Raw genomic sequence first — 23544 nt, 5'->3', positions numbered from 1 at the left:
CCCTATTCCCTATTTAGTACACTCCCATAGAGCTCTGGTCAAAAGTAATGCACTAGATAGGGATTAGGGTGCCATGAGTGTTTGTAGTGCCACTGCCACCACACTAGACAGACTATATTGAAAGCAACTAAGTCCAAGTCCAAAAAAACAACAGAGCACAACTACTGTAGGCGTATGTACTGTTGCGAGTCAGATACACAGTATCAGTCTCTCTGTTTAACTATACTACAGTAATTGGAACTTGCTCTGGATTGCACTGGACACTCACATGGATTGAAACCATCTGTAAAATACAGAGTGCAAGTAATAATCATTCATATCACATGGATATACAGTATCATCATAATGAATATGATACATTATTGAATAAATGCTGCAGCAGCAGAGAGAGTACCTGTTGTAGTAGGTTTTTGGTCCAGTCTTTTGGTCTAGTCTTTTGGTCCAGGCAGCGGTCTCGCAGCAGTGTGGGAGTCTCGCAGCGGTCTCGCAGCAGTGTGGGAGTCTCGCAGCGGTCTCGCAGCAGTGTGGGAGTCTCGCAGCAGTGTGGGAGTCTCGCAGCGGTCTCGCAGCAGTGTGGGAGTCTCGCAGCGGTCTCGCAGCAGTGTGGGAGTCTCGCAGCAGTGTGGGAGTCTCGCAGTGGTCTCGCAGCAGTGTGGGAGTCTCGCAGCGGTCTCGCAGCAGTGTGGGAGTCTCGCAGCAGTGTGGGAGTCTCGCAATGGTCTCGCAGCAGTGTGGGAGTCTCGCAGCGGTCTCGCAGCAGTGTGGGAGTCTCGCAGTGGTCTCGCAGCAGTGTGGGAGTCTCGCAGCGGTCTCGCAGCAGTGTGGGAGTCTCGCAGTGGTCTCGCAGCAGTGTGGGAGTCTCGCAGTGGTCTCGCAGCAGTGTGGGAGTCTCGCAGCGGTCTCGCAGCAGTGTGGGAGTCTCGCAGCAGTGTGGGAGTCTCGCAGCGGTCTCGCAGCAGTGTGGGAGTCTCGCAGCAGTGTGGGAGTCTCGCAGCGGTCTCGCAGCAGTGTGGGAGTCTCGCAGCGGTCTCGCAGCAGTGTGGGAGTCTCGCAGCGGTCTCGCAGCAGTGTGGGAGTCTCGCAGCGGTCTCGCAGCAGTGTGGGAGTCTCGCAGCGGTCTCGCAGCAGTGTGGGAGTCTCGCAGCGGTCTCGCAGCAGTGTGGGAGTCTCGCAGCGGTCTCGCAGCAGTGTGGGAGTCTCGCAGCGGTCTCGCAGCAGTGTGGGAGTCTCGCAGCGGTCTCGCAGCAGTGTGGGAGTCTCGCAGCGGTCTCGCAGCAGTGTGGGAGTCTCGCAGCGGTCTCGCAGCAGTGTGGGAGTCTCGCAGCGGTCTCGCAGCAGTGTGGGAGTCTCGCAGCGGTCTCGCAGCAGTGTGGGAGTCTTGCAGCAGTAGTGTTGCAGCAGCAGCATTTTTTTTGAATCAACTCCCCATGTTAGGCTTTTCTGTGTTGTTTTGAATTTACAGTCAACTACAGCAGATTACATTTCTCTTTCAGTTTACTTCCTTTGAGCTATAACGGTGTAAAGCCTTATTTGAATATGTCTTAATGTGTCACATGATGACGGTTTGCAAAGTGATATCCAATCTCTTTTTGGAAGCCAACTTGCAGGAAGATATCCAGCATTTTATATCGCTCACAACTTGCACTTAGAATGCCTGTCAGAGTAGGGGGAACAAATCCCATATATGAAGACTAATGCTCTCTCTAAGCTGTGTTATAATTATAATGTATTTATCATCTGTATGTAAGCCTAGATATTTATCTTGACGACAGGGCATGACTAGGAAGAACTCAAGGCCTTAGCCACAGCCCAGGTGTTGTGAGATCTGGAATGTAGTCAGCTACAGTATCATATTTCTGCATGAATGACAAGCTAGAAGTGACACAATAAAAAGTCTTGCAAAATGTTTGAGTTTTGATGTTTATATTTAATACAATTGCTACATTGGCTCCATCAAAATTCGATGTGGCCTTGTAAATAAGTTGCCTCAGATCCCGCAGGTAAAGAAGCCAGATATGGAGGTGGAATTATGTTTTTCAAAATGTTTACAAATGTATACAACATTAATAGCTGAAATGTCTTGAGTCAATAAGTATTCAACCCCTTTGTTATGGCAAACGTAAATAAGTTCAGGAGTAAACATTTGTTTTGCAAGTCACAGTTTTGCAAGTCACTCTGTGTGCAATAACAGTGTTTACTATGATTTTTGAATGACTACCTCATCTCTGTACCCACACATACAACTATCTGTAATGTCCCTCAGTCGAGTAGTGAATTTCAAACACAGATTCAACCACAAAGACCAGGGAGGTTTTCCAATGCCTCGCGACCACCTATTGGTAGATGGGTAAACAATACAAATAAAAAAGCAGACATTGAATATCCCTTTGAGCATTGTGAAGTTATTCATTTAACTTTGGATGGTGTATTACTCAATCACTACAAAGATACAAGTGTCCTTCCTAACTCCGTTTCTGGAGAGGAATGAAACAAATGGTGACTTTAAAACATTTACAGAGTTTAATTGCTGTGATAGGAGAAAAGTTGAGAAAAGTAATATTGCAAAAAATCTTGCAAAGCAATTAACTTTTTTGTCATGAATACTAAGTGCTATGTTTGGGGCAAATCCAATCCAATACATTACTGAGTACTACTCTCCAATATTTTCAAGCATAGTGGTGGCTGCATTATATTATGGGTATGCTTGTAATCGGTAAATAATATATTTTGATTTGTTTTACACTTTTTTGCTTACTACATTATTCCATATGTTTTATTTCATTGTTTTGATGTCTTTATTATTATTTTACAATGTAGGAAATAGTAAAAATATAGAAAAAACACAGAATTAGTAGGTGTGTCAAACATTTGACTGGTACTGTATATCTTTCATCAACCTTTGATTTTACACCTCTCTCAACCATTAATGTATTATACAGTAGTAACAAATTAAGCAAACATGAAACAAGGCATCAAAATACGCTGTTAAAAAAGGTCAAGACATAAAGCGAAGAAAACAAAATCAAAAACAAAATACATTTTGTAAAATGTACCTGAAGTTTCAAAGGGAAAGCATATCTCACTAATGGTTCTACCATTGTATCTGGAAAAATATGAATGCATATTGATTTCATGTTTAACGTAAATGTGCATAAAACTCACAACTTTGAAAGATTTACTATTTAATATGAAGTCTCACACCGTTCAGAACTTTCATAAAATGTTCTACAGATCACCATCAAATGCCTGGTTAATAACTGTTTGTAAGGTTTCACCTTAACCCCTCTAGTTAAAAAATCCCACATAGCATGTCTTACAGGCTACAATTTCAAACATATTTTTGCCTCTTTGGAAAATTTGTTTGAGGCAGGATTACTCCACCCACAGCTAAATGAGTAAACACTAATTTCCCAATTCTCCAATTTGCTTCCTCGTTCAAAAGGCAGCGTTCTGTTGACGTTCAAGCTAAATGTATAAAACTCAAATACTCTTCAAAATTTTTATATCCCTTTGTTAATCCTCCACCTTTTTCTCCACCATTGAGAACTTCCATAAAAATGTTTCTTTTTATAATTTGGTCGCGAGCAACTTGTCTTGCTTTATCAAGAGTCTTATCAAATTTTCCAAGGTTACCTCCATTAAAACCCCAGTACTTGTCGAATCCCACATAACATCTCTTATCTTTTACATTTTCAAACCATTTTTTGCATCTTTCAAGAATGACTTCAAAGCAGGATTTCCCACCCACAGCTGATGGAGTTAGACAGGGGGAGTTTTTAGTGTACCAGTACACATCACTCTTTCTTGGATCAAAATGTTTTTGCTTATTTAACGGTATATTTTGACTTATTTTTAGTTCAGTGTGAATTTGTGAGCCATCGGGATGATGTCCTGCTTTTTTAAGATCAGTATAACTGATTCCAGTGAGTTCGTCACCAGTCTTTATGGCTAAGTAGGAATGCTGTTGTTCTTTGTTTACAGGCCCATGGATGTCATATCTATTTCTCATGGTTTCAAAAGTGTCCTTATGAATATCAAGGTGTGTAATTTTTTTATTCTTTTGTAATTTACCAAATAGAGGATTTTGTGTTTTGTATTTATTGTAAATTTCTTCAGAAAGATCCTTTTTGTTGATTTGTAACTTTTCTCTTAAGAACCTTTCATCATTTTCTAATTTTTGTTTAGGATTAAAGTCATTGCTTATTTTCTTGTTTTTCTCGCGCTTGGGCATTTTGCAGCTTGGCGATATTACACGTTTGCAGCGCCTAAGTGTTTTGCCCTTCTTGGCTTCAATCTCATCGAGCAATTTGATTTTCCTCTCTGCCTCATCCGCCAGCTTATTCCCCATTGCTTTAAGTTTCACGCCGAGAGTTTTGGACTTGGCTTTTATGCTTTTTCCTAATTTGAAAGTGGCTTGTTTTAAACTTGTCTTCGTCAAAGATTTATGTGGTACTTTAAATCCCATCTGGGAGGCTATCTTAATCCTTTTGATCACCTTCTGTCCTACCTGGTAGCTCTTAACGGAAACCTTCTTTACTCCTTTGGCTGTTGTTATGGAGAGATGCTTAATCGATTTCATCGTGTTTTTCAGTGATTTTATAGAGTTTTTTAGAACATGTTTTGTGTTTTGTTTTATACCCTGTTTGAGCGCTGTCTTAAAGCTTTTTTTCAAAGAGTGAACGCCAACTTTAATAGTCGCTTTCAGAGCTTGACTAATGGCCTTGGCACCTGCTTTAGCACCGAGTTTAACCCCAGTTTTGATTCCAACTGCCACTGAAGTGGCTGTGCCAACCGTTGCAACAGTAACAAGAGCAATGCCTAGATCCATAGCCACATCAATGGTTGCATCCAGAAGACTCTCCGAGGCTACCTTTTCACACCCTTTCCCTGCATACACTGCTGAGCGTACCAGGTTGTAAAAAAGGGAAATGCAGGGGATGTATCCAAGAATCTCAGCTGCCTTCTCCTCCCCTTTGTCGTAGCACCTTGAGCACCTGGTGACCAGCTTTGTGTCTTCTTTAACGGCCTGTAAATTCAACCAAGTCCACTTCTCAGCCTTCTGTCCATTTGCAGTCTGCAATATGACCTTCTTTCCCTGAGACACCAACACCAGTGTTCTGTCCCTGAGGTAAGACCGGAGGAGCTGGCCATCCCTCTGCCACATCTGGTAGAGCTCATAGCTGAACCTTGTCTCTAGTGTCACAGGGCAAGACTGAGTCACACATTTGGTTTTGGAACTGAGAGCCAGAAGGTTTAGAGAACTGAGAATGTGATTGCTCTCCCTAAACCACAGTTGTCCATCAACATAGTCCATGCTGAACTCTTGGAGAGAGAGCTGGTCACCTTCCACTTGTGTGAGTAGGTGGCATGGCTCCTGTTCGCTCTTCAACAAGTAAAGCTCTACGTTGCTGCTCTTTGTTTTACAGTTGAGGAGATCGAGGTTGTCCAGGCCCAACTCCAAGGGGACCAGAGACCAGCGCTGGCTCTGCTGGTCTGCTTTAAAGGCCAGGGCCACAGTGGAGCTTGATAAGTCGAGCACTAGTTCTGTTCCGGTTGACTGGATGTACTGTCTCTCTCCGTTGTTCATCAGCCACTGTTGTCTGCTTCCCTCCTGGTGTTTATCTGATAACCTCACAGTGTTGTCGTCCATTATTGTGTGGAGGACCAGGTGAGTTTGCTTGTTAACAAGGTGTTGTCCCTCCCAGTACCACAGCTGGTTTAGGTGGGGATTCAATGGGCTCACCTTGACTGGAGTTCCGTTGTTGAACCCAGTCAGCAGGTCACAGGGCTGCAAGTTGTTCTTAATAAAATAGGAGCAAACAATATCATCAAAGTTAGTCATATCCTCGTTGAATGATACTTTTTGCCATTCCATAGACGGTGTTGTTGCAGAGCAGCTCAAAGTCACTGTTGCTTCTCCTAAATCAGTTGTGATGGCCAAGGCACAGGTAGGTTGTTTCTGAGAGCGAATTTGTCCTCCCTCCTCCGTCCATCTCTGCCTGTTGGAGAAGGTAGCTAGTGGCCAGAGCACTGCAGGCTCTCCTTGCTGCAGGGCGAGACCTGTTCCTAGGTTCATCAGGTGGCCTTCATGCCAGAACCACAGCTGCAATCCTAGGGTTTTTCCATTGAACCCTCTGAACCCCACTCTCGTATCCCCCTCCGAGGCAGTCAGTAGCTCACAGGGCCTTGCGTGGTTCTTCAGGAAGAAGAGAGCAGGGTCGTTTGGCAGAGATGTGCAGAACAGCATGTCTGTGTTTGCTTGTGCCTCTGTCATTTCCACAAAGACCCATTTTTGAGTTAAGCCATTGCTTTTTAAATGAACTTTTATTCTTCCATCATCCCCTGTATCAACATCTAGGTTGACTGTGTTCCGAGATAATGGTTTGATCTCAGAGTTATGGAGGGTCCATAACTGGGTGGTGTTGTCCTCTGAGTCTGTTCTCTGCAAGATCACATTGGCTGCAGTACCAACATCTTGGTGCAGTACTAGACCGGTCTTCACGCTGGTGAGTCGTGGCCCATCCCAGTGCCACAGCTGGTTCTCCAGGAGTTCATCCATGACAGGTCGGAGTAGGACTGGGCTTCCCTCGGAGTATCCAGTCAGATACTCACAGGACTTGTGCTGGTTTCTGATGAAGTACACGCAGACAATCTCTTCCAGGCCAGCATTGTTCTGCACTAAGGTCCAGTGCTGCTGGCTTTGTCCTCTGTGTGGGGCACATGATGCCTTGTGGTCACTGTCCATGGTCAGGACACAGTCTGTACCCTCCATGCTTCTCAAAATGCTCCCTTGGTCTTCCCATCTCTGCTGCAAGGAGAAAGCATACTTATCCCAAAGAATGACAGAGGAAGAACTACTTTCTCCGGGCTGTAATTGAATGGCTAGGTTGGTTCCTACATTTACAAGATGTCTGCCATCTTTGTACCAGAGCTGCAGGTGAATAATACTTGTGTCAAAGCCCTGGGAATGGGGACTATGGCCTTTGGCTCCAGCGGTTAACAGTTTACAGGGGTAGGCAGAGTTCTTAATGAAATACTGCGTCGGAGGGATCTGGTCCTCACAGTGTAACAGTTGGGGGTCTTTCAGGGCCTCCTCCTTCCTGAGCAATTTCCACACTTGAGTAGCATCCAACTTTGGTGCAGAAACTTTAATAGTTCCATCATCATCTGCATTTATTGTGAGGGATTTGTTCAAAATTGTAATGTGTCCTCCGTCATATGCCCATGTGTTGTTTTCTGTAGCAATGTTCACTTCTACCAAAGCCACAGCTCTGTCTTCTTCTGGGCCCCAACCACCAACTAGCCCCAGGCTCAGTCCGGTCTGTGAGTGAACGAGGCGGCCTCCATTCCAGTACCACAGTTGAGAGTCTATTAGTTCGTCCACCACAGGGCGGGCCTTCATCGTCTCATTAGCAGAAAAGCTAGTTAGAACTTCACAGGGTGAATGCTGGTTCTGGATGAAGTAGATGCAAACAAAGTCTTCAGGATCTTCCCACACTTTCTCCACACCAACAACCTCCCACTGGGGCTCTTCTGACTGGGAGCAGGACAGTACAGGGCTCTGGTCAGCCACGTCAGCAGGGGTCAGGACACATGTAAGGTTTGCTGTCGATCTCAGTACACCTTTGTTCAAGGACCATCTCTGGGATTTTTCAGAAGTCAACTTTTCAAACATGACCGGGTTTCTAGAGTGTGATAGGTGCAGGGCTAGTCCTGACTCCACATTGACCAGGTGATCGAAGTCCCATTGCCAAAGCTGTGCTGCATTTGAGTCATAATGCCTGAACTGAGGGCTCTTTCCGTCTGGGGCTCCAGTGAGCAGCAGGCATGGCATGAGGGTGTTTCTAATGAAGAAAGTACTGCTATTCTGAACGGGACAGTTCAGAAAGTTATCTTCGTTTGATGATCGACTGCTTTCTACAAACTCCCACTCCTGGAATGCATTACTGTTGTTGATTTGCAGGGATATCTTTCCATTTTCATGCTGTAAAGTTACTACGCTGTTGTTACTAAGGGCAGAAATTATATATTGATCATCCCACTTCCATACCTGTGTTAATAATGGGTCAAATTGTTCTAATGTTAAATCTCCCTTCTCCTTGCCATTGTCTGGAGTTGAGAGGTAGAGTCCACTAGCTGTGTGGATAAGATGGTCTCCCTTCCAATGCCACATTTGAAGGTGGAACAGCTGCTCTGTCACAGGTCTGAGCTGAATGGCACCAGTCTCTGGAAACCCAGTGAGAACCTCACAGGCAGGGTGGTTGCTTTTGATGAAGTAATGACACTGGATCATCTCCATACCGGTGAAACCTGTACCAAACTCAATCCACTCCCAGCGGTGGAATGGAGTGTTCCTATTATGGTTGCAGTGAACCTGAATGCTATGGTCAGTGCCTTCAACACACAGCAGGCAGCCTGGATCCCACTTTGAGGACACTAGTGTGTCCATGTCCCATTTCTGGGTGTCTGGGAAGTCATCCTGAGCGAGTAGCTCTGCCCTGACAGATGTGGTATTCACTGCTGCTCTAAAACCCAGTGCCAGGCCACTTGCCATGTTTATCAGCCGCCCTCCTTGTGTAAACCAGAGCTGGTTAAGAACTCTAGAGCTATTGAAAGACTGCATGTGAAGCTCTGTATCCTGTGCAGTAAGAAGCTGACAAGGCAAGGCATCAATCTTAACAAAAAACAGTTGGACACATTCTGTGACAGTAATTTGATTGTCTGTACTAAGAGCATCAAGAAAAGACCACCTACCCACTGAGATGTTCAACAGGTCATTGTGGATAATGTCAAGGTTAAGGTCCGGTCGCAGTGTGGACCGTATGTTCTCTCCGTTTGTATGCCAAAGCTGGTGTGTGTAGTGCTTGTCCTTTCTGTCCTTAGGAGCAGCAGGCATGATATAAAAGGAAGTCTCATTGGCGTCCTCAGGCACTGCCTCCAGAGCCAGGCCTGAGTAAAAGTTGATCAGACGGCCTTGGCTCCAGTACCACAGCTGGGTCTCAGGGTAGTCCAGGTCAAGAGCTGTGGCATGAACCACAGTTCCTTCAGATTCAGTCAGCAGCTGGCAGGGGAAGGAGTTTGTTTTAATGAAAACTGGACAAACAAGATCTTGAAGATGGTCCTCGTCCAATGAGAAAGGCACCAGCTGCCACAGGGGATTTGTATTGGAAAGGTTGCGACTGTTCACAAAGACATATTTAAAAGTAACAACACAGTCTCTTGTTGGAACCCATAAATGTCCACCATCCCCAGAGGTACACCCAAGGGGAATGTTGTCATTGCAGTTGCTGGATTTGCACTGAATGACCGCGACAGGGATTGAGATATTGGTGTGTTTGTTCTGTAGGGTGGTGGCATCAGTCCAGAACCACAGCTGCTTCTCCAGTAGTCGGTCACTATACTCTTCTGGCAAGCAGCCACTTCCGTTACTGGTCAGCAGCTTGCAACCTCCCGCCATCTTGAAGAAAAAGAGAGGAGATGTAGAGTTGAACAGTGCGGCTGGAATCTGTTGATGCCGCCGTCTGTAGATTAACCTCTCAGTGTCCTCTTTGGTGGTGTTGTCTCTAGCAGGACTGCGACTGGAGAGTGGAGCGTTGCGCCTCTTTCGTTTCGGAGTTTCGTTTGGTTGTAGCATCTCTATCTGGCCAGGCCTTTGTGTGATAGAGGCATTTGGCCTTTGAGGAGGGTGAAGGATGGCCCCTCTGTGTTGAATGTGAGAGATGTTCATGGCCTTTAACAGATGGAGAGTGGCGTTCTGAGAGCTGTCGGTGTCTGTATCGGCAGGTCTGATACAGTTCATGTTGGATTCGGCCCATTCTTGCTCCTCGGTAAGTGTCTCCTTCATGGAGGTTATGTGGTCCAGGATGATGTCCCTCAGCTGGTCTCTCTCAGACTCTTCTGTGGCTTCCAAATAAGGCTCCAATAGGCTGGCGAGCTCACCCAGGTTAAGAAGGTTTTTGTTGATGATTTCCATTTTAACCTCCAGGGCATCCTGCACGTTCGGGTCATCTAATACTTCGGCTGCAGTGGGGTGGCAGCCACCCTGGTTGGTATTGTACATATCTGTATCATCTGGCTTCTTGGTGTCAGTATCATCCAGCACCTCCAGAAGGAACATGAGGGCCCCCTCAACCATCTCACAGCCCAGCTCGACTTCTGCCGCCCCCAGCTGCCGCTCCACCTGCGCTGGGCAGCCTGACACAGAGTACAGCAGGGCTGAGAGGATGGGGTAGAGGGGTTTGAATAGGGCTTGGGACTGCCAGAAGTGCTGAAGATGCTCCTCAACGGAAGAGTTGCAGCTGGACATCCATTCCAGGATTTTATCCACGCTGTCATTGTGCTGCTCCTGTAAGACCAGTGTCACAGTCAAGGTCAAGTTGTGGAGCCCCTGTGTTGAACACTCTGAAGAATTCCAATGGACCAAGTCATCTGGACGTCCAGAGACATCGAGGATGTTGTCACCCGATGCTTCCTCTGGGTAGGTGGGCACCTCTTCTTCGGGTTCTTTCCTCAGCTGATAGTTTTTTTCTGGGAGCTGTAGCGGGATGACGATGTGAAACTGCTGCAGGAGCAGACCCAGGCTCCACAGAGCTGCGTACCGCTGCAGGCCTCGACCCACACGTACAGTCTGCATCTCTTATCTGACTGACAGAGCGAGCAGGAGCAGCATTCTTATGGGCCAACAAATGCATGAGTCATTGATATGTGTCACTTTTTTTTCAAATTCACACTTCCTTATTTTCTGCTTACGGAAACATCACCCTATGTATATCAGTAAAGTTAATCCATTCAGGACTACATTGATGAGGAGCTAGGGGGAATTAAAAAATAAAAAATTCTCTCACTTCCTTATTCAACAGTAAAAGGCCCCCTCCGGAGGGTTAGATGGGGACCAATGACACAATTGGTCAAAATGAACACTTGGTTACTCAGTAATGAGCTCACACTTCCTTATTCAATACTTAAACAGTAATGCAATGAAAACCAAACAATTGATTCCCATTCAACATATTTTCCAATCACTATTATCCGAGTCACAAGCAAGTCTCAAGTCACAAGGTCCTGAGTCTCAAGTCGACTCGGGCCAAGACTCAAATCAAGTCATGCATTCTAAGAGCAAGTGAAGTGGAGTCGAGTCACAAGTGTTCAAGTCTATACATGCAACGACTTGTTCGACTACAAATCTCGGTCTATTCACTGAGGCTACGAGACAGCCCTTTTCATTATTTCGTCTACAACACATTTTGATGATTGTAATTGTAAAATAGGGACTTGTGGCAGTCATAAGGGAATGACATCAGCAGAAGACAAGGCAGGCTGACGTGTAGATTTATTTACAGATCTTGGTGATCCAATGGTGAAAGCGGCATATCATACATAATATACAAGTAGATTGACCAAATATACACAGGCTTAACCTGTCCTATCTGAACGGACACAGGTGGAGGGTAAGACTGTATAGTCTCCCCTTGAGAAACCAAATGGAACCTGTCTAACAGCGGCTCAAACGTTATGTCTACATACAATAAGCACTTGGCCCCCAGGACCGTACAATTACCCAATTGGCAATTACAACCAGTAAACTGGTTCTACAATATAAAAGGCAATTTCCATAACCTGTCTCCTCCCCTTGATCTACACTGATTGAATTGGATTTAACAAGTGACATCAATAAGGGATCATGGCTTTCACCAGGATTCACCTGGTCAGTCTGTCATGGAAAGAGCAATGTTTTGTAGACTCAGTGCATATTCACCATAACTTATTGACAGTTATTGCAGCTCCCCAAGGATAGGATGCTACCTTCAAAAGGGCCCGATGATGTGACATACTGACTCCAGCGTCCGGTTTATTTACAGTCACACACACACGCGCGCGCGCGCACGCACGCACGCACGCACACACACATGCACGCACGCACGCACACACACACACACACACACACACACTCCACTGCTGTGTCTCCTGTGCTGGGGCTGGGGGCCAGGCAGCAGACACTCTCCTTGTCATGCTCAGCCAGTCATGTCCTTGTCTGTCTGTCTGGGTCCTGGCTCGGGTTTATGATGTGTGAAGGCAAACAGGCAGGCATAAACACTTCCGTGTGTGACTGTGATAGTCGCTAGCACACATCACACACCACACACGCGCACATGCACACGCACGGGTGCTCCATGAGGACTCCCTGGCGCTGCTCCGCGGAGAACGGCGCTAACTTCGAACGTCAACTGACGAGCTAACTTGTGGCTGCAGGTTCATGATTGAAAACATGGTCTTTTTAGAAAATAAAAACTGCTGAACATAAAACTGAATAGGGACTAAATATCATATTGTAGAGAACAATCTAATGATTCATTCGATGTAATTTATAATGATATAGGGCAAAGAAAACAACCAACATCTTCACATTCATTTCGTAGCACCCTCTTGAATTGCCCCGCTTTTCTATTCATTGTACAGCAGTGAGTGAACGCCCTATAATCTAGCCAGTACAAGATATCCTAGGATTCCAAACGGTCTGGATAGGTGCAGACAATTGAGGATATTTGTATTTATTTAGGCCTGTCTAATTGAACCTTTATTTTACCAGGCAGGTGAAATTCTTATTTACAATGAGCACCTGGCCTTGCTGTTTGTATGTCTGAGCCTCCCTCCCTCATTCCCTCTCTCCCTACCCCTCCCTTCTCTACTGTACCTAGCTGCTCTAAAGATTTAGTGAGTTTCTCCATCCTCCAAAGGTTGGAGTGACTGTCTCGACCCAAAGTGGCCCCCTTATAAAAAATTGGGAGTAATACTCCATTAGAGCAACAAGTCTCCAAACAAAATCCAAGCACATAGAAATCTCTAACCAAAATACATACACTAATTCTTGGCTAAACCAAATTCAATTTATTCACAAACTTCAATGTTGCCAAAGTCTAAATAATAGAAAAACATAGAAGGTCAGAGAAGAAAGACTATAGCTGTGTTCGAATACTCCTACTAACCGCACACAAAACTGTACTATTTGTGACGTGAATTGTGTATATAGTGTGCTTATTGGTCATAGTATGGCTATAGTTAGTGTGCCAAAAGTTCCCGGATGACGTACTAAATTCGCCAAATTACGTAGTATACATGCAGTGGACACTATTGTGGTGCTTTTAGGGCCCATAATTCATAACTTTTCAGATTTGATGGCGGAAAATATGCAGCCAAAGTCCGAGGAGATCAGATACAAATTCATTGCTTTAACTAATTATTTAACTAACATTTAAGAAAATGTTGAAAAATGTAATGCCTTTTGAAAATAAGTGACGTTTACACGTGAAGTTGGCTGACAATTTATTAGCTAAGCTATCCTTACAAACCTTATTGCATTACAGCAGTATGTACCAGTACGCCAGTTACCTAACATTAGTTAGCTACTAATACATTGAACTTGCCAGGCAGTATATTAACTATCTGCTATCTTACTAACTACCTAACATTTATTGACTTGATTCTTTACATCATTCTTAGCTAAGTGGTGTAGTCATGCGATTCAATGGCGTTCTAATCCGATTTCAGAGCACTCTCACGCAGAATAACTGATGAATCTACTAACGCTCAACACCCGTTGAATATGGCCGGTGTCAGTAAACGTCGGCAAAAAAAAAGCGTAATTAAATTGTTGCCAGCAGCACAGTTACAGTCACCAACACTCTGGATAACATGAAAACAGCCGAACCAGCTCTGCAATGGTGAGTAAAATGGTCAGAGTGAGGTGTTCTCTAGCCAACGTTAGCCGGGTAGCTTGGCTGCTTGACTGCCTTTGAATACTCAGATCAACCTTACTCCTTGGTCAGAGCGTCCAGTGTGCACTCTGGACGCTTCGAGAGCGAAACGCTCTGAATTTACGAATGGACAATCTGACAACGCACTAGATTTAGGAATGCACAGAGTGAACTCTGACACTCCAGATTGAATTTACAAACACACCTGAAATCTTAAAATGTTTAGCTAGTCATTTGTTAAACTAACAAGCTAGCAAGAGGTTGCATTGCAACAGCATCAATTCCTGGTAGACAGGCAAAGCTCTAGTACGCTCAACTGAAAGGATACCATTAGTTTCCAGAATACTAAAATGAACTTATAGTATGTACTATATACTCATTAAGTATATACTCACGACGCCAGGACAGCGGAGTCAATCACCACCTTCCGGAGACACCTGAAACCCCACCTCTTCAAGGAATACCTAGGATAGGATAAAGCAATCCTTCTGCCCCCCCCCCCCCCCTAAAAGATTTAGATGCACTATTGTAAAGTGGCTGTTCCACTGGATGTCATAAGGTGAATGCACCAATTTGTAAGTCGCTCTGGATAAGAGCGTCTGCTAAATGACTTAAATGTAATGTAAATGTAAGTATCTGGTATACAGTATGTTAGTATGGGTATTCGAACACAGCTTATGTAAGAACTGTGGTTTTGGTGAATAGAGAGTGAGCAGCACTTCCTACTCCACTGCCTAAAAATATGACTCAGAGGTATTTCTCTTCTGAAATTTAAAGAAATAATTTGCAGGATTTCTTGATCTGCCTATTGAGAAGAAAATCTGCATTTTGTTGTGATAAATATTGTGATAAATATTATTATTGTTGCTCTAAACATTTATTTTTGTAATACATTGCTTTGGCAACAGTGGCAACCACACATTCATGCCTATAAAGCATTTATTATTTATTACATTGAATAGAGAGAGAGAGAGAGAGAGAGAGAGAGAGAGAGAGAGAGAGAGAGAGAGAGAGAGAGAGAGAGAGAGAGAGAGAGAGAGAGAGAGAGAGAGAGAGAGAGAGAGATGAAGAAAGAGGGAGAGAGAGATGAAGAAAGAGGGAGAGAGAGATGAAGAAAGAGGGAGAGAGAGATGAAGAAAGAGGGAGTGAGGGATGAAGAGAGAGGGAGAGGGATGAAGAGAGAGGGAGAGGGATGAAGAGAGAGGGAGAGGGATGAAGAGAGAGGGAGAGGGAGAGGGATGAAGAGAGAGGGAGAGAGCGAGAAGGGGACAGAGAGAAAGGAGAGGGAGGGAGAGAGAGTGAGAGAGAGAAAGGAGAGGGAGGGAGAGAAAGGAGAGGGAGGGAGAGAGAGTGAGAGAGAGAGAGAAAGGAGCGAAAGAGAAAGGAGAGGGAGGGAGAGAGAGTGAGACAGAAAGGAGAGAAAGAGAAAGGAGAGGGAGGGAGAGAGAGTGAGAGAGAAAGGAGAGAAAGAGAAAGGAGAGGGAGGGAGAGAGAGTGAGAGAGGGAGAGAAAGGAGAGAAAGAGAAAGGAGAGGGAGGGAGAGAGAGTGAGAGAGAGAGAGAAAGGAGAGAAAGAGAAAGGAGAGGGAGGGAGAGAGAGAAAGGAGAGAAAGAGAGAGAGGGATGAAGAGAGAGAAAGGAGAGAAAGAGAGAGAGGGATGAAGAGAGAGGGAGAGGGATGAAGAGAGAGGGAGAGAGCGAGAAGGGGACAGAGAGAAAGGAGAGGGAGGGAGAGAGAGTGAGAGGGAGAGGGAGGGAGAGAGAGTGAGAGAGAGAAAGGAGAGGGAGGGAGAGAGAGTGAGAGAGAGAGAGAAAGGAGAGAAAGAGAAAGGAGAGGGAGGGAGAGAGAGTGAGAGAGGGAGAGAAAGGAGAGAAAGAGAAAGGAGAGAGAGTGAGAGAGAGAGAGAAAGGAGAGAAAGAGAAAGGAGAGGGAGGGAGAGAGAGAAAGGAGAGAAAGAGAGAGAGGGATGAAGAGAGAGAAAGGAGAGAAAGAGAGAGGGATGAAGAGAGAGGGAGAGGGAGAGGGATGAAGAGAGAGGGAGAGAGCGAGAAGGGGACAGAGAGAAAGGAGAGGGAGGGAGAGAGAGTGAGAGAGAGAAAGGAGAGGGAGGGAGAGAGAGTGAGTGAGAGAAAGGAGAGGGATGGAGAGAGAGTGAGAGAGAGAAAGGAGAGGGAGGGAGAGAGAGTGAGAGAGAGAAAGGAGAGAAAGAGAAAGGAGAGGGAGGGAGAGAGAGTGAGAAAGGAGAGAGAGAGAGAGAGAAGGGGAGAGAGATTGTGTTTTCCCAAGCAGAATTTCTTGGTTTTGTGTAGTGCAGACTAAATGTTTTTTTTGTCCAAACAGTAAAAAAAAGTATATATTAAATCATTTTTGGGATTGAAAAACGTTTTCATTGTCAGCTTAAACGCTAAATCAGATTTAAAGTATTTAGATAATATAATGGACCTATATATTCTTCATCTTTGAGAACTAACAATTACCTAAATAAAAGCTGGACAGTTCGTGAGAATCAAACATTTTAAAAATGCTTAATTCAGGATGATTTTGGTCGTTGCATGGGGCCCCCATTGATTTTGTCATAATGATTGAGTCACTCAGATAGCATAAGTCATGACAAAATGTGTAGAATTGCAGGATATTTGCTTTAAAACAGACTTATTTTCTTTCAGCCTCATGGCAAAATGTGTACTGTACAATTTCAGGAAATGTACTTTAAAGCTGCAATATTTTATCTCCGCCACCTGGCAATGTGTAGAATTGCCGGAAATGTGCGGTGAAACAGCTACATTTTGTCACTGCGGCCAACTGGATGACCTGTAAAGTTTTCAGTCGAGGACCGCACAGTTGGCCATGCGCATGGCCACGCCCACCAACCTACGCCCCCATTTTGATCCATAAAAACCACCGTTCTGCAGCATCACCAGTTGTTTTATGGCTTGTCAGTTTCTCTGCCTGAAAGGAGAATGCTGTTGCCGTGGGTGACTTGAGTTGCCGTGGGTGTCTTATCGCACTCCCTCCAGTAAGGGAAGAGCTCACCGCATCAATCAAACGTCCTGCTAATGCCGACAATCGTAGTTATTTCCCTGTGTTTCTTTGTGTTATTTGTTTTCGTTTCATTTGGAAACGTTAACTAATTAGAAGTGATGGAAAAAACGTAATTGCTATAGACCTTAACGAGATTCCTTAACGAAGTCAACAGCTTGTCTATTATGATAGAACGTTTTTTCCCCAATTTCTCAAATTATTTGAGTCGATTATTGTGCCTGTAGTTGAGTTAAGATTTTACTGGAGTGGAAGGTGGAAGCTGAAGGAAGACTGAGCTTTGTGGTTAAACCAAACAGATTGAAACACACAGTAACAATACTTGTTCCGCTGATACTGACCTAGAATTTTCTATCAAATGTTGTGGTGTAAATATGTACGTTCTGCCACAAAGGGTGTGTATGTATCAGTGGTTCATAGGTTATAAATTTGTCATTTACATTTCACTGTGTCGCTTCTGATTTCACGGTGTCCTAACTACATATCCTCCATACTTAGTGTATGGGTAATGTGTAGGGGTAATGTGTATGTGTAATGTGTTTATTTATTTAATTTATTTTATTTTACCGTTATTTTACCAGGTAAGTTGACTGAGAACACGTTCTCATTTGCAGCAACGACCTGGGGAGTAGTTACAGGGGAGAGGAGGGGGATGAATGAGCCAATTGTAAACTGGGGATTATTAGGTGACCATGATGGTTTGAGGGCCAGATTGGGAATTTAGCCAGGACACCGGGGTTAACACCCCTACTCTTACGATAAGTGCCATGGGATCTTTAATGACCTCAGAGAGTCAGGACACCCGTTTAACGTCCCATCCGAAAGACGGCAACCTACACAGGGCAGTGTCCCCAATCACTGCCCTGGGGCATTGGGATATTATTTTTTTTTTAGACCAGAGGAAGGAGTGCCTCCTACTGGCCCTCCAACACCACTTCCAGCAGCATCTGGTCTCCTATCCAGGGACTGACCAGGACCAACCCTGCTTAGCTTCAGAAGCAAGCCAGCAGTGGTATGCAGGGTGGTATGCTGCTGGCTGTGTATGGGTAATGTGTATGGGTAATGTGTATGGGTAATGGGTATGGGTGATGTGTAGGGGTAATGTGTATGGGTAATGTGTAGGGGTAATGTGTATGTGTAATGTGTATGGGTAATGTGTTGGAGTAATGTGTATGTGTAATGTGTATGGGTACTGTGTAATGTGTATGGGAAATGTGTATGGGTAATGTGTAGGGGTAATGTGCATGTGCAATGTGTATGGTTAATGTGTATGGGTATGGGTAATGTGTATGTGTAATGTGTTGGGGTAATGTTTATGGGTAATGTGTATGTGTATTGTTTATGGGTAATGTGTAATGTGTATGGGTAATGTGTATGTGTAATGTGTTGGGGTAATGTGTATGGGTAATGTGTATGGGTAATGTGTATGTGTAATGTGTATGGGTAATGTGTATGGTCAATGTGCATGGGTAATGTGTATGTGTAATGTGTATGGGTAATGTGTATGGTTAATGTGTAGGGGTAATGTGTATGTGTAATGTGTATGGGTAATGTGTATGTGTAATGTGTTGGGGTAATGTGTATGGGTAATGTGTATGCGTAATGTGTATGGGTAATGTGTAATGTGTATGGGTAATGTGTTGGGGTAATGTGTATGGGTAATTTGTATGGGTAATGTGTATGTGTAATGTGTATGGGTAATGTGTATGGTTAATGTGTATGGGTAATGTGTATGGGTAATGTGCATGTGTAATGTGTAATGTGTATGGGTAATGTGTGTAATGTGTATGGGCAATGTGTAATGTGTAATGGGTAATGTGTATGGGTAATGTGTGTGTGTGAAATGTGTATGGATAATGTGTATGGGTAATGTGTATGGGTAATGTGTATGGGTAATGTGTATGGGTAATATGTATGGGTAATGTTAATGGGTAATGTGTATGGGTAATGTGGGACTCGGTCTTCAATAATTCAGTGAGATCGTAGACTTTTGATTTTTACGTTTTATGTGGCAAATGGCAATATCATTTGTGTTAATTGCGTTTGTTTTCGTAAATACCTGGTAATACCTTCACTGTAAAATAAAGTACTACCCAAAAAAGTTTAAAAGGTCACGTACCACTTTACACTTCGCTTTGCACCTGCCTCTCGCTGTCGTGTTTCCCTATCGCTATGCCTCTGATAACAGCCATTGATCGAGAGAAGAGGGGACAACACAGACAGAACCTGTCAAACTCAGTATGGCTGCGACCCGCTCCTGTTGAAAGGACCGGCATTATCTCCCCAAGCACAGGCAGACCATGCCGCCCGATCCCTGATCATTTATCGCGCCTGGCCGGGTACATTTAAAAAACCCTCAAAGCCTACTATGTAGCTGCACAATCTAAGGCTGCGTCCCAAGTGGCACCCTAGATGTGTTTGTGGTGGCCTCGTGCCAAATTGCCTTGGGGAGCACAGCATGTGAGGAAGGGTAGGGCTTATCAGTATTGTTTCTGTCCATCACATGCTAGCTAGGCCAGACCATGTGTGAGTACCAAATTGCATCCTAATTCCTAGATAGTGCACTATAGGGAATAGGGTTCCATTTGGGATGCAGATTTCTCTGGGCCATATAGCTTAGCTGTGCAGACAGAGGAGGCAGCATGGACATTGATCCGTATGCTGATCCTTTGGTGGTGGGACCATGTGGCCAACTGAAGACGGTTGTGTTGAGAAGATGTTTAAAGGCTACATGACAGTTTTCAAACAATGTATGAGAAAAGGTGCTCGGTAGTATTCCTGTTTTGTTTGTCCATGGTTTTTGACATCATATAAATGCATAATCTCCAGGGAGATTGCTCAAGGTTGACGTCGAAATTGGACGTCTATCCCATGTCCTGAGGACGTCAGGAAATGCATTCAAAACTGGCCACTAGGGGCAACAGTGAGCGCTGTTACCATCAAGTAATCCCATGACTCTTGTTCAGAAGGTTGCGTGTTCGATCCTAGTCTCAGACACTGTTTTTTATTATAGATTTTTTACCGTAACCATTTGGAATGAGTGCTTAACCCTTTGGAGCAACTTCGATATTTGCCGTTTGGAAAATGTGGATGAACATCTAATTCTGCACTGAGACTGAGAGCTTGTTGTGATCTCTCTCTCTCTCTCTGTGTGTGTGTGTGTGTGTGTGTGTGTGTGTGTGTGTGTGTGTGTGTGTGTGTGTGTGTGTGTGTGTGTGTGTGTGTGTATGTACATGTGTGTGTATGTACATGTGTGTGTATGTACATGTGTGTGTGTATGTACATGTGTGTGTGTGTGTGTGTGTACATGTGTGTGTGTGTGTGTGTGTGTGTGTGTATGTACATGTGTACATGTGTGTGTGTGTGTGTGTGTGTGTGCCAAATCAGCCACAGGATGCAGTGGACAGAGGACCACTGCAAGCCAGTGAGCTACTAAAGGCCAGTTTGCTAACGTCCATCACTAGAAGATACATCAATGAAAATTCTAGAGACCTGGCTAGTGGTGTGAATATTTATCTCAGTTGAATATCTATTTGAGACGAGGGAGAAAGCAAATATTTACATCCTTGTCTAAACGCCTCGCCCATAGAGTTTAGGGATGGGATGTTCTCCTTTCAACAATCCCTTTGATCTGCTAACGTGTCCGTTTTCACATGAAATAGTATTGATTTTTCTATTCACACTCTTTTGGGAATGTACTATGAAGAAGCAGTCTCGTCTGGTTAGGCCAGATCCATACATACAAACATTAATCTCCCAAATACATGTAAAGGATGTATGAAGGTTACATTGTTGTTGTCGTTTGTTGCTATGTACATCTTACAGGCTTCAACCCTCCCCCACTTCCACCTCCCAGTGAGTCTTTCAACCCTACGGTGACATTTGACACCTTATTTGTCAGTGTGGGTCACCCTTGACCCCACTCGCCAATGGACTTTCATCATTATGGACTTCCTTCCTTTGAGCCATTCGGATCCCTTTATGTCCACAGAAGAAGAGAAAATGTACGGTTAGGAGACAATTTCTTGGTTAGGATTCATTGGGATCTGGTTGGTTAGATGGATGCATCAGCCCGGGTGACCCCTCCCCTCCCAAAAGGCTTAAAGAACATTGATTGAGTTAAGAACCCTTTTCTTCCCGGAACGGATAAACCAATAGACCCAACGACTCCTCTTTCTGAATCTGACATGCCCCACCCCCAAAAACAGCTTGCAAACAATCATTTTACTGCCATAAGAGGACGTAATAGACCACCTGTGATGAGTGTCATGTTGTTTGTGGTCGCCTCCTTGTGAGGAGGTTAGGCGTCCCTTGGATTCCTGCCTGCTCGCTCTTCATAATTGCATTTCACAAACTCCTCTATGGCCGGGACCCAATCCATCAATTTCTCCACGTATCTAAAATACATCAGGAACCTCTAAACCCAAACCCTTCTAGAGTATAGAGATGAAATGCATTGTGTTGTTTTTGGCACGGAGGGTACTTTGGTAGTATAATTGAGCAGCGAATTCGATGGAGAGATTGCTTCAGCAAAGCATTGTCCCGATAGGCTACTATTGACTACTACAGTTGTTTGTCACGTGGGCTCCAGACCATAGACATCTCATGTTTTTCATTTTTTCATATGACTGTCTCCAGCGGCGTCTACAGCCACGCTACGAGTCCACTTTGCTGTCTGAGTTATGGTGTGCGTCCCAAATGGCACCCTATTCACTGAAGTGCGCTACTTTTGACCAAAACCCTATAGGCTCTGGTCAAACAGAGTGCACTTTAAAGGGAATATGGTGCATGCAATTTGGGACGCAACCATGCTCTGAGGAGATTACTGGCGGGAAGTTCACAGTGAACTCCATAGCGAACGAAGGGGACGTGTCAGAGAGAGAAAACACGGATCGGCTCTGTAGAGAGTCATGGGAAATGTGCCCCGGTTGAGGGCAAAAGCAAAGTGGATTTGCTGCTCCTGCTCTACTCCGCCCCTAATCCCGTTTGTTGGAAGGGATTTCCGCCAGTCACAGGGATGTTTGGGAACGTCGACGTGTCTGACGCTCTTCGCTCTCTGCGTGATGTTTCCAGAGTTTTTGGGGGGTCTGGGAAACGTTTCCTGAGGACGAGAGATGTCGAGCTGGAGGTCTGATACAGTAGCTGTTGGGGGCCACAAGTGGTTATTCTGACGGCACACCTGCAGAGCACTGAACACTTTTAGCCTAGAAACCCACTGGAGAGATGCCTATCTGATTCCCCAGGCTGGTTCTTGTACTGTGCCACTAACATGGAGTCGTTCATGGTGAGTCGGTCTTCTTATCTTCTTCAGTGGGCTTCAGTGTTCTCTCTCTCTTTCTCTCACTCTCTCTCTCTCTCACGCTATTCGTGTCTCCCCTATCTCCCCCTCGTTCTCTCTCCCTCCCTCTCTCTCTCTGTCTCTGGGTTAATGTTTGATCTCAGAGGTCAAATGTCTTGTACAGTATTGATTCTTCAGCTGGAACAGAGCTATAATGGGACTTACGGTCCTTGCAACACATTGTTGTTGACTCATACTGCATTAACTCAGTGCTTTCCTAACCAGCGTATCTCTCCCTCGAAGGCTAAATAATTGACAATGAGAAGGTGGATGATTATGCATGCATTGTTAAGTCTGGAAGCACAGCGTAGATCCTTGTCACTCTGGCAAAGAGCAAAGGCTGGGTTCGATGCAGAGCAGCCCAGGCCTGGAGTTTGATCAGCAAGAGGTGTGTGTGTGTGTGTGTGTGTGTGTGTGTGTGTGTGTGTGTGTGTGTGTGTGTGTGTGTGTGTGTGTGTGTGTGTGTGTGTGTGTGTGTGTGTGTGTGTGTGTGTGTGTGTGTGTGTGTGTGTGTGTGTGTGTGTGTGTGTGTGTGGCTTTGAAGGAACTGAGAAGAGGGATAATGGCTTTTGCCTTCAGGGCTATAGGTGATCACAGCAGGCCATTGTAATTCTGTACAACAGCTATTTATAGTTTGTGTGTGTGTGCACCCGTGCGTGTGCACCCGTGTGTTGGGGAAGGGGAGAGGAGGGGAGTGGAGAGAACAATAAGTGAGGTATATTGTCCCTCTAAGGCGTGTACTGTACGCACATCAGTGATGTGCGTTTTTACAGCGTAGAGACCGGTTGCCATTATATGTCTTCATATAGAGGGATATAGGAATTGCATTATCCTTTTTCCCAGCAATCTCATTGAAGCCAGTCTAGCTGTATCCCACTTTGCTGTCCTTTATTGTTGTCCGTTGTGTACAGTGATTTTCTTTTTGAATGACTCTAGCCTAGCACAGGAGCCAAATCGTGTAAAGCAGACAGCGATTTGAATTAACTCACAATGAATGATTAAGAACATAATCTCCTGTGAAATGCCTGGAGTGTAATTGACACCAGTGCCAATGTTGAGGAGATATGCCCGCCTCTCGCCTCGTGTAACAAAGGGGACGCTAACTGAAGACTCGCTAATGCCCAACGCAGAGTAGCTAACGGCTAAATGAGCTTACTGCCTGATGAGTCGTAAAGGCAAGTCGTGATGAGTCGCGGTAAGAAGCGTGGGAGTCTGGAGGAGTTGAGCATTTTGAGAGCTGGTTGGAGCCGTGTCCAGTGGTGTGGTGGAGTGTAAAAACACTCCTCCAGACTCCCTCTCCCCATTAACTGACTTAGTAGGCGGCAGGTAGCCTAGTGGTTAGAGCGCTGGGCCAATAACCGAAACGTTGCTAGATTGAATCCCCGAGCTGACAAGGTAAAAATCTGTCATTCTGTC

The 23544-nt window shown here is 44.9% G+C and overlaps 1 protein-coding gene across 1 annotated transcript; it reads right to left on the bottom strand.

Moving 5' to 3' along the window:
• Nucleotides 1-264: 264 nt before the first annotated feature.
• LOC129856109 (keratin-associated protein 4-9-like) lies at nucleotides 265-1407 on the bottom strand. The gene is made up of 2 exons (XM_055924218.1): nucleotides 395-1407; nucleotides 265-283 (listed from the first exon to the last, which is right to left on the bottom strand). The coding sequence occupies exons 1-2, from the start codon at nucleotides 1405-1407 to the stop codon at nucleotides 265-267; spliced, it is 1032 nt and encodes a 343-aa protein (XP_055780193.1).
• Between the last annotated feature and the right edge of the window lie 22137 nt (nucleotides 1408-23544).

Source organism: Salvelinus fontinalis, chromosome 5, assembly GCF_029448725.1.
Source record: "Salvelinus fontinalis isolate EN_2023a chromosome 5, ASM2944872v1, whole genome shotgun sequence".
Classification (NCBI taxonomy): Eukaryota; Metazoa; Chordata; class Actinopteri; order Salmoniformes; family Salmonidae; genus Salvelinus; species Salvelinus fontinalis.
Note: the sequence above shows the minus strand (reverse complement) of the source record. Positions and strands in the feature narration are given on the sequence as shown.